General features: G+C 40.1%; 2 protein-coding genes across 2 annotated transcripts in view; both read left to right on the forward strand.

The window, feature by feature from the left end:
• The first annotated feature begins 96 nt into the window (after nt 1-96).
• Nucleotides 97-8,927, forward strand: LOC109369217 (uncharacterized). The gene is made up of 2 exons (XM_019618510.3): nt 97-8,452; nt 8,720-8,927. The coding sequence occupies exons 1-2, from the start codon at nt 7,607-7,609 to the stop codon at nt 8,813-8,815; spliced, it is 942 nt and encodes a 313-aa protein (XP_019474055.2). The 5' UTR covers nt 97-7,606; the 3' UTR covers nt 8,816-8,927.
• Nucleotides 8,553-19,275, forward strand: part of AKNAD1 (AKNA domain containing 1) — a 13,974-nt gene continuing 3,251 nt past the window's right edge. The window contains exons 1-13 of the mRNA XM_085231427.1: nt 8,553-10,029; nt 11,113-11,239; nt 11,343-11,494; nt 11,605-11,664; nt 12,134-12,267; nt 12,593-12,728; nt 13,359-13,516; nt 13,946-14,039; nt 14,663-14,766; nt 16,076-16,158; nt 17,624-17,737; nt 17,825-17,935; nt 18,834-18,915. Of these exons, the coding sequence (XP_085087553.1) occupies nt 9,001-10,029; nt 11,113-11,239; nt 11,343-11,494; nt 11,605-11,664; nt 12,134-12,267; nt 12,593-12,728; nt 13,359-13,516; nt 13,946-14,039; nt 14,663-14,766; nt 16,076-16,158; nt 17,624-17,737; nt 17,825-17,935; nt 18,834-18,915 (2,384 nt within the window). The 5' untranslated portion in view covers nt 8,553-9,000. The remainder of the gene's footprint in view (nt 10,030-11,112; nt 11,240-11,342; nt 11,495-11,604; nt 11,665-12,133; nt 12,268-12,592; nt 12,729-13,358; nt 13,517-13,945; nt 14,040-14,662; nt 14,767-16,075; nt 16,159-17,623; nt 17,738-17,824; nt 17,936-18,833; nt 18,916-19,275) is intronic.

Genomic DNA, 19,275 nt, shown 5'->3' on the forward strand with positions numbered 1-19,275 from the left:
TTGTTACTAAGGTAAGCAAGTCACTGCCAGACAGAAACTTTCAAAAACGTGTTCAAGTTCTTTCATCTGTGGCCCTTTCAGCTCCATTCAGCTGCATTCCTGCAAAGGGAACACAAGACGCTTGGCTTGAAGTCTCATAACATCCCGTTCGTAACTCACAACCATTTGTAGCTGATGTAAGAGCATAACACTACTCCGACCAAGCAGGAAATGTCAATCAAGAATGCAAAGCCAGAGCCAAAACATTCATATATACACAGCGATTCCCATAGGCAAGCAAGAAAGCAAGAAGGTTTTACAAAAAAACAACGCTCTTCTCTGTTGGAAAGTTCAAGTAATTTATCCTTGTTAGTTTTTTGTTGGTTTTTTTTTTTTTTTGGCCTCATGGAGTTCCATGCAAAAAGAATAAAGGATGAAAGCTATAGAATAAAAGGTGTAACACAAAACCAATTCCAAACTGCTTTACGTGTGAACAGCTGCCAGAACTGGCTGACACAATCCCACCTGGAGAGGCCCATTCTGGAAACCACCCCTCTGAATATCAGGAGCACAGAAGCCAGGAGATGTTTAAGCTCTACTCCCTTTCCCTTCCTCTCTCAAAAGGAAAAGGATATTTTTGTTTTGCCTTCTTATTTTTTATGGTTACATATTCTGAAGTGCCGCAGTTGCTGTATGAGCTCCAAACTCTGCTTCAAAGGGACTGCAGCAGCCAGTGCTCAGAAGTTCGACCTGTTTAGGCTGGCAGGGAAAACAATTTACCAAAAAGAAGCTATTCAGAAGTTTACCCACTTTTAAGTATATTTTTAGTAGAAGAGTTGACATATTTATTGCTTAGCACTAATACTACCTTCCTTTGCAAGTAAACATACAGTTGTGTAATTCACAAATGCATATTTCATCAAGAGCTTGCAGAAATATTACAAAACAAGAATAGAACTCAGACTTAAAGTTGTCAACAGAACTCACCCATCTCTATATTCTTAATTGTCAAGGAAGGCAATGCCTTCTCATTAGTTTCATCAATTACCAGGTACGAATATTCATGCTTCTCACCACCCTTCTCTCTGACAGCATCTTTCAAAGAGACTGTTCACAGTGTTCTTCCAGTCAAACAACTACTTTGCCCACCCACACTCAGCACCAGAATTATTTGGCATCAACAAGTGGGTGTGGGTATACTTTAGCAATTACAAAGCGTGATACATACATTTTTAAATACCATTGCAACCCACGCACAGGGAAGACCACATGACAAGTATTTGCTCTGCACAGGTTTGCACAAAGCTCAAGTCAGGCAACGCAAGCAGCCAGCTGTAAGTGGCCCTGCCTGCACTCATCGCCCCAGAGCAGTCCTTGTGCTCGGCACTACAAAGGGACCAAAAGTTACTAATATGCTTCACATCACACGTCAACAACTTGATTTAACTGGGCTCCATGTCCATCTCGTATGCCATCTCCAGTGGATGCCACCTCCCTGCTGCTGGAAGCCCTGCTGCCCCCTCCTGCTGACTGCCTGGCATATGGCTGGCTTTAGGTGGCTGATGCGGGCAGACCGAGCTGGCCCATGTCCAACTAAAGGCACATTAATCAGAGCAATTAATTAAAAATTAAGGTGGTAGATAATCCATGAAGACTCTTGCAGACACTACCTCCTTAAATCAGAAGATTCCAGCAGCATCCTTGGCTCCTTACCTCATCTCACCATCTCCCTTGACCATATTTCCATTTTGGAGATTGTCAGATGATTGATGATCAAAAATCATTTCTGTGCTCATCAGCAGCTACAGGCCGCCTCGCAGCCACTGCCTGACCAGTCATTGGGGGCTGGATACCAGAACACACCCAACCCAGCTTCTCCTGCCTTACCTATAGGAGGCAACAAACCAAGGCCTGCTCTGCCCATCTGCTATTTTTTGCAGAGCTACAGAAGCATCTGCCAAATGACATCATCAAAAGCTGAGAGATTCAGAATTGACGTGGTGGAAGTATAAATTGAGACAGACCAACCACACACATACTATCTCCTTGCAAAGAGAGAGAGTGGTTGCTTCAAGATTACAGCAATTTTTCCAGTGTTGAACTAAGTCTGAATTTTCTTTCAGGGAGTGGCTACAGCACAAGTGAAAAAACAGGAAAAGAATCTTACAATGGACTACCTGAAAACAAAGCAGAGCTTTGTGTACAATGTGAAGAAAAAGACAGACCAAGCAACAAAAAAAATACACCAATAGTTCTGTTACTGAAATACAGAGGTTAGTTTGACTCCAGACCTTGAAAATGAGAATCCACATATAAACATCAACAGTGAGTCTAGAGGTACTGAACCACAACTGGAACCACACAAACCACAATTTTAGTCTTTAATGATGTCCAGGAATATTTTTAAAATTCACCTAAATTAACACAGAAGCCTGAGATAAGCCCCCCTCAAATTTAATTAAATCTACTTCAAATTTAACCTTGCATTTGCATAGAAAACAGACAGCCAATAGCATTTTTGCAGTAATAACCATTCCCCTCTGAATAATCCTTAACATAGCAGTGTGACATGTTGGGAAGCAGCTGTTTTCTCCAGACTTTGGCACGACACAACATAAGTGCTGAGCCTCGAGGGGGATGTGCAGGTGAACAAACCCCACACGAGGACAAGCAGCGAGGTGACTCTTGGAACCTTACTGACGTGCTCCGCTCTGCACTGCGCCTGACAGAAGTTCAACAGCTGATTAGCTGGTGCCCCATAGAAACCTCCCTTACTGACAAAGCAACTTAGAGGTTTTATTCATGGCCAACAATGGATGCAGAGCAATTCCAGCTCTGGAACATCTCCTTTCCTCCAGATGGCTTTACACAGTGCAAATAGCCTCAGAATCAACCGCAAGGCTCCAGATGAAGGACTGGCTTAGAAGCATCCAACACAAGCAACGTTCCAACGTAAAACCAAGTGCAGCCCTTGCCAGACTGCACCCAGAGGGCAGAGCAGGACAGTGGGTCTCTGTAACTATGTGGGACTCTGCCTACGAGCGTGCCTGATAGAGCAGATTCTGTACAGTTTATCTTTACCAAGTGCATGGGGAAGACCCAGCTTATGCTATCATACTCACCAGACAAGCTGTAAGTAAATACATTAATACTAGCATCTAATGTGCTTGATCCAGATGCTTCCTCTTCCACCCCAGATCTATCTGCTGACTGACAAACATCAGACCACATGAAACTAAATCACATCACCAAATATTGCAGGAAGTCACAAAGTGGGTGGAAAAAGGGTACTGCATCAGCTTTGGGCCACATGTGACACCCATTCAACAAAAGAGGAACCCTACCAACCCACTCGGCACAAACCTAAGATTTCACTTACAGCATGTTAACAGAAGGCAGCACATAAAGCAGCTTCCTCCCCTGTTCCAGAGCTATTTTTGCATAGGAAATCATCCGCTCTTCGTCGGAAGGAGAACCAAAAGAATGCTAAGAGGTATTTCTTCGCTAGAACTGACTGACCCATGGTCAACTACCTCGTATGAATCAAAATACAATACAATACAAAATACAATAGGGAGGCTTGGAACTTTGAGCTATGAAATGATTTCATCTTCTGCCCCCAGCCTGTTCCTAGTGCTGCATTACTATAAAGGATAAAAAGGATAATTTTTGTCCACGTACTTAACTCAGCATGTCTGCAGGGAGAAAAAGCTCCAGTGACAACCAAGAGCCAGGATGCCTAGGACAGCCCAAAGTAGGACTGGAAAACAGCTTTACTGAAAACATTAAGTATGGATAGGAAAAATAAATAACAAATATTCCATAAAAATCTACAACTACTTTAGAAGACTAAATAATAATTAATTATATTAGTGCACAATTTTATTTTTTAATAAGCTTAAAAAAGATCCAAGTGAGAAGATCCTTCTAACTCTCAAGACACTACAAACCAACCAAACAAAAAACAACAGGTAGCAGGCATGTCTGAGACGAAGCTTGCTCACAACGAAATGAGGATCACACTGCACCCGCAGCTGAAAATGAAAGCATGGACACAGCTCCAGAGCAGAGTCCAGCATCGATTATGTAACTGCTAACACAGTGCTGCATTATGACGAACACGCTAACAGTGGAGACGCTTAATTTGCTGCCCTATTTCTAAACAAGCTTGACCCAATTTTTACATTCTTTGGTTACCTAAACACAACTGACCGTGCTGCGCGGTGCATTCCAATCAAAGGCAGAGGAAGCTTGGTTCTTCCAGGCCCTCTCATGGGCAACAAACCCTCTTCACTTTTCCTCCACGTACAGCCCTTTTTGGGGATGACAGACACCCAGGTTCATGCAACTTTATGTTAAAGGCTAAGCAAACCTTAGGAGCACTTCCACATGCGCTCTAGCATTATCTCTATATACTTTCTATCTATTTCTTGGATTAGAAGCAGTTACATTTCCCTTCATATTTGTGCTGCACCTAGTTTACATAATTGAGTTTGCAGCTTTAATGCTTAAGATCTGCAATATGGCAAGCCTTTTCAACCCCATGTATTCTTTTGGTTCATTTTTGCTCTTTATCATTAAAGGCATGTGCAAACATCTCTTTAACAAGTAAGCACTGCCTAGCATTATTTTCAATATTGCTCACAATGATCAGTCCTAAAAAACAAAGAAAACAAACAAACAAAAAACAACAAGAAGAATCTTAATGACCCAAGTTATTTCTTCCAGGTCATAAAAAACAAGAACACCAATAACTGAATCCAGAAGCACTTTCCTAGTCTGAGTCAGAAGGAAGCCCATCCACATTCTTAAGTGTTATTTTATTTTCCTTCCCTGTGAAGCACCCAAGCCATGGATAAAAACCGCATAGACACTTTGCAGTGAGAGAAATCCACATCATACCAAAAGCTAAAGGAAAAAAAAAAAACCCTTGTAATTAAGGAATGTTCACATTTCTGGAGAGAATGTATTATCTCTACTTGCATCAAATGTCTTATTTTCACTCAACAATCAGACTGAAATACAAATGCATTCCTTTTAACAGGATCACTCATTAACAGCAGAAAGAAACGCCAGGCACTTAGGACAACAACGCAATACATGAGTGAGAAAAACCAACATCTCCTCATTGCTGGTGTGTTCATCAGAGTACTGTCGTGGTTCCAAGCCAACTATTAACTGCAGTAAGTGAGGAAGTGCCCCATTAGGCATTCATCAGTAATACAGGTTTGTGAAGAGAAATACTTAAGGCATCTTGCAATGATGCAGACTATATAGTAACTTACAGGCCGAGAATACGGTGCTGACAAAAACAAATAGAACCACCAGTACATATACTTACAGCAGGCAAAGGAACACAGAGCAGCAGCCAACACACATGTACTGCACATACTGCACTGACACCTGAGTGGAAGAAACAGCAATGCTCAGCAATGCAGAGGTGGAGCTCTCAGCGCCTCTCTCCCAGAACAGAATTTCCCTTTATGAAATAATTAATATTTATCTGTAAACAGCTAAATACCTGCCACCCAGAGTGCAAGGAGCTAACACAAATGTGCACAAGTGAGCATTATAACTCTAAGGATAGTTCTGCAAGTCGGTCATGTAAGGCAGCCATCTAAACTCTGCTGTAAGGCAAGCCCCCACCATGGCAATATACAAAAGGAAAAGAAGACAAAGTGCCTGTAGCATAACATCACTAATATCCTTATAATAAAACTAGTCAGGAAACAAGGAACTAATTCTACGTGCAATGAGATATTCAATGTGAAATGCTGGAGTAATATCTTCTCTGCGCCTTGAAGAACAGCAAAAACTGAGTTGCTGGGCACCCTACCTCTGAGTTACCAAGACCTGACTTTACATCTGAATCTCACTCTTGCTTGCCAGGACAACCTCACCGTGCCAATGCTGGACATCAGGCCTCTTCCAGCCCACCAGGCAGTCACTCAAATACCACTAAATGTTACAGGCTGCAAAGGAGCACCAGATGGGAAACACTCCACATAAAATGTTGTACTTAAACTGATGAAGAGTGTTTATCACGAATCTCTCCAACAGCGTGCTCCACTTCGCTCAGCTATGTTTTGCCTCTATTGCCCACCGCTGTACCCAAACTCAATAACACATCACCCACACAAATCCCGCACGCTGCCCAGCCACAACCAGGGGCTGCTGGGTAACACAGCCCACGAGGCACTGCATGCAGAACCAAATTCTGAGCAACACAACAGCAGGACAGCGGCAGAAAAAAGAGTGAAGAAATTAAAAGATTTGGAGAGGCCTTATGGTAGATCACAATGTTTTTCCCCCATAACTCAGCGGCACGAAAGCTTCCCCTTCGTATTAATAATGGTTTATAGCAGAAGTTCTATTATCTGAACAAGAACCCATGTGAAGCATGGGCAAGAGGCAACTTGCCATTGACCATCTGCTCAATGTCACACACATCTCAGACCACCTCTCACAAGGTTTCCTTATTCTGTTCTTCTGGTATTTTACACTCCTGACGCTGTGATCTTTAACAACACAGTATTCCATTTTAGATGCACTCATTCACATAGCTAACTTCTGACTGAGTGCCTGAACGAAAGCAAAGAGTTTCTTCCTTTATCTGATATCTTTCTGTTCTCTCCTTCAAGGGAATGGTAACAGCCATAACATCTTCATCTCTCACCAGGCCCTAAGATCAGTACTTGTGAAGCAAATTATTTCATTAATACATTACTGATAAGGACTACTAAAAAACAGATTTGGGTACGAATGACAAAGTCTTGCAGAGCCAAAGTGACTGTGCAGCTGCTACCAAAAACATAAATGACAGCAAGTGGAAAGTACAAATAACTTTGTTATTAAATTTAATAAATTAAGCACAGATACAGTTGGAAATACTGACAGATCTCATTAAGTTTTAGAAAAAAAAAACACATTTATTAACACAATTTTAACTTGTAGGGAATGAAGCTGCTCTCCATAACGCACATGGGGACCTCAGAGGCCTTAGAAAAATCAGTCTGCTGTCATGTGCTGGCAAAAAAAACACAAGAATAGACAACAACAATAGTCCTAGCAAATTAGGAAGAGATTTCTCCCTGACAAAGAGATAGAATTCATTTCCAAAACTGCATTGATCTCTTTTTCAATATGCCAGAAGAAACACATCCCCTGTGTTTGTGCAGTGCTGCTATTTGGCACGCTCAGATGTGCCAGTCTTTAAATAATTCAGACAGCGAAAAGAACAAAAGGAAGAGAGGAGAGAGACAGCAATTTGAGCCAAGTGACAGGGACAGCACGTGAAGAAAATGTCGAGATATCCATTAATATCTTTAAAAAATATTTCAGCCTTCCAAGCATCGAGTTCTGTTGTATTTCTCCAGCAAGAGCAACGGGAATATACAATTGCAAGCAGCTCCCAAACAAGAGCATTGCAACGAGCCCCACAGCGGTGTGCTCTGGCCCAATGAAGCCGGCTCAAGTTTCGGGCAGGTTTTGTGTAAGCTCAGCAGTAACTGAAGGCACAAAGTTCATTCCTCCAGAAGGCCGTGGAACTGCCGTGCCCTACGTAACCACGGATGGAAGCAGCGCAGCAGAACGCTGCCACGAGCCGACAGAGCGCTTCTAAACGCGTATGCAAAGACTCGGTAAGGACCACGTCGCAAAGATGACACGGGTTGTGCTTCCAGCTCTAACGAAACCGGCATTTACACGGAAGGCACAGACCGTCCCGGGAGGCCCGTTATCGCCGCGCAAAGCCGGGCCTCAGCAGCCGACGGGAACCGCAGCCCCCGACGAACCGCAGGAGGAAGGCGGCACCAAGGCTGCGGTGCACCCCGACGTCCAGCCGCGGCTCCCAGCAGCTCGACGCACGCTCGCTGCACGCCTCGCCCCGCCGCCCCATCTCGTCAGGCACAGCGCAGCCGCCTGCGAGCACGCGACGTGTCGGAGGCCGCGCTGCTTCTGCCCCGGCACGGCGGTGCCGCGTACGTGCGGGACGCGCGGCGGCCCCGAGGCACCGGGCCGTAACGCACCCGCGGTTCTTCCGGCCGACCGCCGAGGGGAGGCGGGTTCCCGCCTCCCCCGGCCGCGAAGCCCCTCGGGGCCGCGCGCCTCACCTGGCGCCTCCGTAGTTGGCCGGGCGCCGCCGGCACAGTTTCCACAGCGACCGCTGCGGCGGGGAGTTCCGGGCGGCACCGCCCACGCGCAGCCGCGCTTCGAACTCGCCAATCGCCGCGCGCCCCCGCGGCGGGGCGGACGGCGGCAACCGGGCCCCACGCGCACGCGCGGAGGCCGCCCGCGGCGGAAAGTCGCATCATTCATAGCGGCCAATGGGAACCGCAATGGGCGGGCGCAGCACGGCCAGATGGGAGGCGCGGGCAGGGCGGCGAGCCCGGCGGGTGGGCGCGAGGGCGGGGAACGGCGCGGGGCGGCGCCCCTCAATTGTAAGGTTACGTCCTCCTGCCTCCGCTGCCGGCAGGTAGGCGAAATCGAGCGCTGCTACCGCTCACGGGGCCGCGCGTTACTCTGCTGCCTTCCATCCACCGTGCGTGGGGCTGGGGGGCGATAAGAAATCAGCCGAATAACGGTGGGCGGGCGGTGAGCTGCGCGGGCGGTGCGCGCGTGCTCTTACGCAGCTGCTGGAGCCCCGGCTCCAGTTATCGGAGGTTTCGGTGCTGCAGGCGGGGTGAAAGCATAGCCAGCAGTTACCTGCACTCTGCTCACCTTTTCCTCTTTCGCCCCGCAGCACCGCACCCCCACCCATCTCGCTGCGCCCAGCCGCCAGCCCCAGAGCCCCAGCCCCAGCCCACGACACAGCTCTGAAACAGCCACAATGGCCTAAGAAAGCAGGTCCTACTCGGAACTGTATTGAATATACAGTAGTTCCTACTCATCCCTGATGGATTTTAATCCATGCACTAATAAAAGCTCTACTAAAAAAAAAAAATAAATAACAGAGGAATGATGCCGTTCATTTGGCCCACAGAGGGGGTGTGCAAGCAGTGAAGAAGCACAGAGCAGCAGTGGATGGAAACCCAAATGCAATCGAGCAGCTCAAATGAGCTACGCTGTGTCACAGACACAACTGATGCAGAACAAGATGACCTACCTTGTGATGGAGATGGGGGAACAGCCTGTGAACACCACGGCAAGTCAGACCAATTGAATGACTGCACTTGTATCACTGATGCTTTAAACTTATCCATTTCTGAAGATAACAGAAACGCATCAAATTATGAGATTCATGTACAACCTGAAGATGTATTCAACTATGCTAAAGGAACCATTGGAACAATTGGAATTTCAGCTGGAATATCTGGAAGTGAAGTGTCCTTTAAAAAGGCATTACCAGCTGGTGGTGGTCAACTAGATGGTAGAGATCCTCTGAGTCACTCCCACATGTCCCATGTCCTTCTGCACCATTTTCCTACAGGAGAGTTAACGAGCAAATGGCAGTTGATTGAACATGAGACTATACCAGAAATATCCCTCACTGAAAGCACTGACGAAACCACAAACAAACTCACAGCTTGTGAATGTGTCAAAGGCCCTTCAACAGGTGAACAACAGGCAGCCAAGTTCGAAGAGCACCACTTAGAAAAGCTAAAAGCAGTGAATATTGGAGGGAAAATTCAGGATTTGCTAAACAAAAATACATTTGTTTCAAAAACCTTTACTTCTACTACTGCTAAGCATGGGTGCAGACAAGAAAATTTTCTGTTGATTGATGAGTATGAAGATGGATGTATCTTTCAAAACACAGAACAGACATACGTGTTTAAGAAATCAGGTCCATCTCGTGAGCTCTTAGAGGGCCAAGGCGAAGCTCTGAAGTGTCAGGAAGACAATAATGAAATCACTTCAGAAATGAAAGTACCAAAAATGAATGAAAATGATAAATCCATTCCCACCATTAAAAAAACAATATCCTTCCCTACATTGCTAAGTAAATCAGTAACCATTAACAGAATTCTAGAAAATCAGAAATGTTTAGATTCCATTGAAGTCACAAATCAGGAAGAAACAAGCATTCCAGAATCATCCCAACAACAAAAAGTAATTAAGATAACTTAAGAAGTTGAGAATTTCTTAAAACAAGAGTGATGTGTACCACTTCAGTCAGTAGTCACTTCCACAAAGTTCTGTGGGATAGAATTCCTGCGGAGCTTTCATTACCAAATTAATGATGTTCTGTCATGTTATTCCTGATGGCAAAGGATGGTAGTAAATCACCAGGAAATCCACTATAAGTAGTTAATTCCAGTATTATATGAAAATGTCCTAATTCACTAAAAGTACTGGAAATGGGAATTGTTTCTTAAAATATTTTCAATCCTGTGCCTGTTTTTACATTAAAAACTTACTAACACTCTTCAGCTATTCAGGCTAGCATTCATTGAAAGGTCAGGATTTTTTTTTTTCTTTTTTTTTCCTTTTTTTTTCTTTTTTTTTGAAGGTTTTGCTCTATACTAAGATTTGTCTTACAGCAAATTTTAAGATTTTTCTTACAGTAGTAACTTCCTGTTAAGATTTGTTGGTAATTAAATAATCACTTCTTACTGCCATGCCCTGCCACTGAGTTCACTCACAGGGCTATACAGATGCTTAAGTCCTTTCCTAGGCTTATCCCTTCATAAACTGTTCAGGATGGAACAACTTCTAATACTTTTCCCTATTACTTCTTGATGGTATATTTAAGCGTGAATGCAGCTTGCTGACGTCAAGAGTCATACTGATCTTCTGAGATAGAATCATCAGATACAGAAGTCCTCTACAGAAACCTAAATTCATTCTTATTTCTATAACTCCAAATAATCACCAGAACTATTTTGTCACCTTTATAATATACTTCAACTTTATACTATACTATAATATACTGTATACTATTATATACACCTATATAATATACTAATTATCTACTTACACAAATTGTCTAAATACAGATTTTCATAACCCCAGGTTGCATATTTCAGTATATACACTATGAGATACACAAACGGAAGTCAAAGCAAATTACATGGTACAGTTATAACGAACTTCCCATTAACTTTAGAAAGTTGTCCTATGCGTTTCTAAACTTTTTATTTTCCAGAGCATTCTGTATGCTTTTTCCTCAAACTTAGGTTCTCACTTTGACAGATACTACCTCAGTCAGGTTTTCCAAATACAGGATTTGCCATTTACTCAAGAGACATTGGGACAGCCCCAGAAGCCTCTACAGCAGACACTTCTGTCCTACAGCCTACACATGGTTTGTCTGAACCAAGTAAGTGCAAATAACTAAATAATTTCAAGTAAATCAATAGCACTTTTGGGTAGAAAGTTTTGGAAAGAAGCCCAACTAATACATTTACTCTTGCATTACATAGGATTGCCATGTGGGACAACAGCATTTGCATTTCCAGCAACTCATGCAGTAGAACTATGCTGTCTAAATGCTTCTAATTCACTGCCCGAAATAAGCCAAGGAGAGAAGATGTCTCAAATACTAAAGGAACAGACAGATCAACTAAAAATTAAAGTAAAGAGTTCTGTTTCAGTATCTATTTTGCATCAATTCTTTAGTTTTATGGTTTTTCAAAAGCAAACATGCCAAGTTACAATATCTAAGTCTAGTATTTTCTCTTGAAGGTAGAAGACTTCTCTAAACACATGACCAAAGAGACATTCCTCTTAGAAGATGATTATCTGGTAAACTAATGTCTTCTCAGTTATCTGAAGTGTACTTTAATTGGCTAATAGACTTGAGATTTTCTGGCAGTATACTCAGTGTTTTTCTCAAACAGACATTTGAAAATAATTTGTTCTGAATCTCAGATTTAAACTGAGTTTAAGAAGCAAAAATGAAGGAGCTCAGTAAGTGGCTCAGTTCTTAAAGACTACAATTAGAAAGTAGTTAGTGAAAGGCCTTAAATTGGCATAGAAAGCATTAATTATGATTTGTAGGGTAGTATGTCTGAAGGGTTATTTATTATTTAACTTCTAAATGACCAAGCAGCACTGTGTACTGGATAGGTATAACAAATGCAATTCAAAGCAGCAGCAGAATTCTTACTAATATCACTGCAAATATCATCTGTCTTACATAGCATACGCAGATATTACTATGTCTTGTTAATGATAACATCATTTACAATTGAACTCTCTCTTATTGGTGAAGGCATTAAATCAACTGAAAAGATACCTTGAAGCCTTGGAAAGGAACTATTTAACTGCTAAAGAGGAACACCGTAACTTACAGCTGCAGTACTACAAGGACAAGTCTATCAACATCGGAGAATTTGATCCCAAAAGGTTTGAAGATAAATGCTAAGTACTTCGTCAGTGTATTTTCCATATTTTGGAGCATCTAACCACTATTACTTTATCAGTCACACTTTTCAGAGGTGAAAACATTATATTAATATTACACAGAGTAAGCTAGAAGTTACTCGGCCAAAATTCATCTTATGCTTTACATATCCTTGTTATAGTAAGGATAGCTATTTGCCTAACTCAAGCATTTAAAAAGGGACTCCGTTTCTTTCTTCCCTCTATGAACTGTTTATTGCAATGCCAAATATGGCTATCATAGTAAGAAACAGAAGTTTCACTAGCTGTGTATTATGATTGATTTTAGAAAGGTAGAAGGAGAAATATTTAGACTTGGCACGCTGCTTGAAGAGATCCAAGAACAAGCTGATGACAGCAAGCACAGATGGGCTCCTTCACATAGTTCCTGTGGATCTGCCCATTCATCATATTCTCTTTGGGAGGTAACTGAGTATTATCATTTAAAGACTGCATTATTCCATTTTATTCAAGAAAAACAGAGTGGTTATCACATGTTCTCCTCTAAAATTTGTAAAACCATGATGCTTTTGAATAGCATGTTACTTCAAAAAAAAAGATTTTTTTGCATGAAATTGTAGTTTAATTTTTCATTAATTGTAACAAAAACTTTAGAATGAACACAGCTGCACTGAGTAACCTAAGTGCTAGCTTCAAAAACATTCATTTCTGAGTAAGAAAATGAGCAACTATTTTCAGCTTTACAGAGCTTTCTGGTTTTGAAAATTCATTATTATAATTCAGCTGGAAGAACAATTACTTTGTCCAAGATTCTTTAACTGCAGAACTGCTGGAAGACTAAACATTCTGCTATGGAAAATTGAGTTTACTGTTAAATATAGTAATATTTTGGATCATAAATACACGGAAAAAAATTGTATTAGTTCTCCACAAATCAAAAGATAAATATCTCCGTATGCTTTCATACTCCATATTTTAGAAGTCATTCTTCTCTGAATCTCAAGTAAAAGATAGTTAGAAAACGCAGGCTGGTACAAGTCATCTGCTTGAAATAATCTGACTGAAATCTACTATCCTGGGGTTACTTTATACAGAGCTCAGTACTTTCAAGTATTGCTGATTCCCCTGAAGAAAATGCATTTCATCCCAAGAACAATGAAGGAGAAAATACAAGCCAGACAAGTTCCGTAATTCCACAGAGAAATGCCCACTTCTCTTTGGAATGTGATAGATGCAATCTTCGTATTCACACGTAAGCATAAAACTTATACAACTACTGGAATTATCACAAAAAATGGTACTGTAATCATTTGCTGAGTACAGAAAGTTAAGGTGCCTGGAATATCTGAGTGCTCAGACTCAACTTCTCAGAGAACCCTAAAACTCCTTCCAGGCTGGCACTCTTACTCTGAAGCCAAAACACAACTACCATTGTTTTGCTAAGAGTCAAATCATACCTCTGTATAAAATTGATTGCAACCACACTAATTCAAGATATGAATGACTAGATAACACAGTACCAGTACAAAATGTTTGCTTACATTTGTGTAGTATTTTAAAAAGAATGCAGATGTTTACGTAATTAACCATCAAAACTTCATCAAACAACTCTAGAGTGTCTATACTCCCCTGCAAGTATTTTATAAGATCAGATCAAATGTTTTCCTCTTAACCAATTAAGGTTACAGAAGAGAACTGAATCAACTTATGGAAAAGAAATGGATCCTCTGGGAAAAAGTTGTCTGCTAGCAAGCAAGTATTCTTCAAATGAAATGGTATGAGAAGTTTTCATTTTCATTCTAATTTAGATGAACATAATATCATGAAATAATAATATATAATATAGTATAATATCATATATTTAGATAATATTATGAAAACAATATTTTTCCATTTAGTTTTTGCACAATATGAAAACTCAGCTTTAGAGGTACTACAGTTGTATAACTTGTATTGATTTTGAAAGAAAAAAATTGAAGGAACACTGAATATTTTTTGAACTATGTGATGAAGCTTGCTTCTGTTAGGAAAGACTTAGCTGTGTTTACTAGCTTGCTTTTATTACTTGTTCAGAAGGCAAAAACGAACAGGCAATTGCTTGCCTACAAAACCTTTTAATTTTAAGGCAATAACAGAAGTAGATCAATATGTATTAACCTTCCTCAACACTACATGACAATAATCTGTAAAGTTGGAATACAAGATAAGTAGTATTCATAAGTTGTCCAGTTTCCTTTACAATTAGAATGGTAACAGACAAACTGTAGATTTGATGGCAACTACATAACTAGAAGCTGTACAGAATTCATGTACACTTGATGCTGCTGTTCACACTGTGTGATGAGTACACAGCAATATAAACAAAATATCAGTTTGTTTTACCATCTGTGCACAACAGAGATTCTTTTCACCTGAAAGAAAATATGAGGCTGAAGGTCTTGGATTCCATACTCAGGGTACATTAAGTCAGAAAGATAGTGCCAGTGAAGAGAGTATGAAAGGGTAAGCATATTATGTCTTTTGGATAGGTACAGAAACTTCTCTTCAGCTAAATGAATTGATACATGCATGTACACAGTGTGCCTCTATTCTGGACTCTGCTCACTACACTGAAAATTCTTCTGATATGTATGAAACGCAAGGATGATCTGTTTTCTAAATTATTACCAGTTAATCGCATATGTTATGAGATATATCAGACCACTGGAGAAAAACACCCATCTGTTTTTTTAAAGACAGGATTATTTTCCATTTTGAAGTAGCCTATCTAAGTGGTATAAAACTTAAATAACACAAGCTTACTTTAATGAAGTATGAAAATAAATCTACTCTTTTTTCAGTGACGGATGACAACAAAAGATTCAGCAACAACAACAACAACCTCAAGTATTTGTAATGACCTAATCTGGTAGTCTTGAAAGGAGAACATATTGGTACCTCCATATATATTTCAAGTGCAAGGGTCTATCTATCAAGTTTCGTTTACAGATTCATCAAGGTCCTAAAATAGTTCCATATGGCTCAGTTGGGCTTTAGAACTTCCAGCAAATCAAGCCTCCATCCAAAGTCAGATCTCATAACAACATTCAGTGTAGAACATAATAATTATAATTTATTATGCTGAAAGAAGGCAAGCATAAGAGAAAAATGCTGACGGACAGTTAATTGAGTAGATACTAATATTTACCTAGTAAAATTCACCTAGCTTGCTTTCTTCTCCCTCTGTCATTTAAGGAAAATTCGCTCAATCTTCCAATCTGGTTCCATGAGTAGATAAGAAAAGCTTGCAAATAAATTTGCCAATACTACATGTCCTACAGTGAAAATATGTATATCAAATACTGCAAACAATGATCTTCACTCCTGTTTTGACAGAAAGTACATCACAAGTATTCCTCTACTTCCCCAAAGGCTGCAAAAGTGAAACCTTAAATAGCTCAGTTACAAAGAAACCATATCATCCTTACCAGTGATAATATTTTGATAGTGTGTATCAGCATCTCTAAATACACAGAATTTTATACTCCATTTTTTCTCAGTAAGGCGTCATTATTTTAGGGTGTGTTTAACAGCTCTGATAAGGCAGAGTTTTTTTCTGTCAGAATGCATCCTTTAGCAAAGTTGTTTTGTGATTATTCTTTAATTTAAGCTTCCACTTGACACCTTTTTGGGTTGATGAGAAAGATGAGTTCTTTCTGTAAGTAAATCTGATTTCTTCTCAGTTAAGTGGTCAAACATTAACACATTGGTAAGGCTTATCATAAAGATATTGTAATCTAATTGAAATATCATTCTGTTTTCATGTTCAAAGAAATAACATAATGGAAAGGAAAACTGGAACGTGTACGACCTTCATTCTAAGAAAACCAACTGATTTATCATATAAGAATCTGAGTAAGTAGCAATGGGACACCAACATCAGAACTGTGTTTATACCTACTACTCAGTCTTGTTAAACAATCCACTCCCGGTACACCTAAGCACCATGAAAATTATTTTGGAATTCCAACAGATGTACTGTGCTAAGCAGTAACAAGATACTAAGAATAAAAAGGAGACCATAAAGGAGACCACGTGAAACCCACTTAGCCACTCTAAGGTCTTAGTAGCAGACAAGCTACAAACGAATTAGCAGCAAAATACAAGCAAGAGGTTTTACATTTGGTTAGAATCAGATACTACAGCAGTTTACCCCTGAGAGGATGTCTTATCTCCATCCTCGGAGATACTGAAACGGAAGTGCCTGAGCTACTTGATATAAGTTGGTCCTGCTTTAAGGAGGGATTAGACCAGACCATCTCTAGAAATACTTTCCAAATAGAATTACTCTGTAATTCTAACCCATCTTTTTAGATGCTTTCAAGTGTTACTAACATTTTCAAAAGCATAATGCTGACATGCACGCTGTGCTTTGATAGTGCTTTTTCTCCTTATCACATGCATTTATATCATATACTGAAATCTGGAGTCTTAACATAAAAAGTTTCAACATCCACTTTCAGTTTTGGGATACAGCTTTCTTATTCTGCATGAAAACTAAATGAAAGATTTTCCTAAACCTCTGTTCCACTCAGGAAGGAGACAAAAGGCTGTATGTGTTTTCCTTCCCTCAGGACAGCTTCTAACAACATAATTTCACCTAATCCAAACTAGAGCCCTCACTGGCTACTTGAAGTAATTAAGTTAGCTGTCAAATCATTTAAGATCCCAGTTCTTGGAAATTCACTTTACAGAATCTTTAGGCATTTGTTTCTCTTACAGCAACTTCACTTTTCCTCTGCAGAATACTCCAAAGCTGTTAATATTCAACAGCCTAGAAGAGTAGTATGAAGTGTCCCATATTTAAGTTTGAATACATGTAGTTTGCTTCATCCTTGATTTCTCATGGTGTCCTTTCCCTTAATATAATATACTGGGCCTTCTATTCTTAGCACCGATTTGTTTATTATTTAAAACAGCTACTGTATTCTCTCAGCTTCTATCATGATCTTAGGATGCCTTGTTTGTATAACACTTGAACTTTCAGCCATTTGAACATCCACAGCAAAAACTTAAGGACTAGAAAAGGGGAGTATTTCATTGTTTTTATTTTGTTGTGTTGTTTTTTGTGTTTTTTTTTTTTAACACTTCTAGTACTGAAAAGAACAGTAGAAAGTGCATTTGAGGCTTACAGTAAGAGCTGAAAGCCATTCTTAACAGCTCAGACACCTGTAAAATGAATGGAAAAGTACCTCAAACTGCAGAACTGTTACTGACTGTGAAGGGCTCAGAAATTATTTAGTTCAAGTTAAATAATGACTTACATACAAGCCAAAAATTCTAGTATTTCAGATATTTTTCATGTGTTTTTGGATTTTAGGCAATGGTTCAGAAGCCATCTCAGCCTACCATTCTTATGGTTCACAAAGCGATGAATTTATGAAACGTGAAAGTCACAAAATATTCCATACAAGACTACATAGAGAGAGAAAAGGTATAATGATTTCAAAAGTACCCAAATCAACACAAAGTTTTCTTCTTTGCATTGTTCCAGTTGTCCAATGATTTGTCTTTGTTTCAGGATTTAAATGCAGATGCTCCAGAGAAAGCCAAAATCCATTTAAACTCAGGAATTACAAGGAATCTGTTCAGTCTTGCACTCCACGTAGAAATAAAAACTCTGGTTTAACTTGTAAGTATGACACGTTACTGAAATAATTTTCGAGTCAGATTTTCAAAAGCAAAAAAAAAAAACACTATATTGTGCATGTATCAGACTAAATTTCATTTAGTACGAGCAAGCCACAGCACTTCAGATAAGCAGTAAATAGTACAGATCCTGTGATGAAATGAGCAAATCCAACATTTACATACCTACCCTACATACCTATCCCTGTGCACAACAGCGACCACCTTCTGTACTGCTCTTTGACAAGTCCCATATTTCACTATAAACAGTAACGTCTCCTGTTATCCAGTGCCACATAGAAGAATATTAAAACTGGCCATAATTACACCAATCTTTTCATTACTGGCTGTTACTGTACATACAAGTATTAGAAGGGAATACCAGCTCAGCTCTGCACTGTGTGACTTACAGCAAATTCAAGGACCACCAGGTTTTTAAAATACATTGCACATTTAGCTTTTAAAGTAACTTCTATCTTAGACTCTTTGTACTGTAGGAATGAAGGTAGATCAAATGAATTTATCTACTGTTCAGCAGTGAGCAGAAAATACAGGTTAGCTATTTCTCTATTAAGACAAAAAAACACTGCATCAAAGTAGCACTCAAATCATTATTAGGATTGATGTCCTAATAATGCCATTACGCAACACTTTCTTCCTGGGGTCTTTCACTGTTAAGAAATGCAATACAAATGTATACATCACGTGTTCAAGAACTAAACTCAACCCAAAAAAGGAATGCAAAGAAATATTTTGGTCTCATTTAGATAAACTCTTAACATATTCAGATTTTTATTCAGTAGCCTTTTGAAATTGAGTTTTACGCTGCTCAGAGAAAGATGCTAAGCATATATAACATTTCTCTTCGCTTTTATTTCTACGCATGGCTTCAATGTCGTAAGCTTATTCGCAGAAGAGAATCCCCAGTCAAAAGGCTCAAACAAATCAACAGCCTCCTGAACCTGTCATCAGACTTTCTGAAAGGTAAGCTATAACAACTTCATTTGTGCATGCATGAAAACAAGAAATGCCATTAAAGGTTCAGCACTGAAAAAGCCATCATATCATAAGCAGGGGCAATGCTTTACCCTTTGTAGAGCACGTTATGCATTACAATTTGACTCAGTAATGAAATACCATTATGTAAATAATTACCTGAGTAGTTCTTCTATCTTTTGTAGTTTAATGAATCAAGCTTCAGCTGACATACATATTTCTCCATCTTGAGAAAAAGTTGTTCTTAATTATTATTATATTAACACTTTCCCATTTACAGATCCCTAGAATAATATAAAACCTCTACAAATATGTCTAAGTCCTACATCTAATAAACATAAGATTATT

Source organism: Meleagris gallopavo, chromosome 10, assembly GCF_905368555.1.
Source record: "Meleagris gallopavo chromosome 10, MGAL_WU_HG_1.1, whole genome shotgun sequence".
In the NCBI taxonomy this organism is placed as follows: Eukaryota; Metazoa; Chordata; class Aves; order Galliformes; family Phasianidae; genus Meleagris; species Meleagris gallopavo.

Excerpts from the sequence above, each read along its gene's own strand:
- LOC109369217 (XM_019618510.3), top strand. The coding sequence starts at position 7,607 with ATGCAAAGACTCGGTAAGGACCACGTCGCAAAGATGACACGGGTTGTG. Across the intron at positions 8,453-8,719 it reads CCTGCCTCCGCTGCCGGCAG|CACCGCACCCCCACCCATCT; the intron begins GTAGGCGAAATC and ends TTCGCCCCGCAG.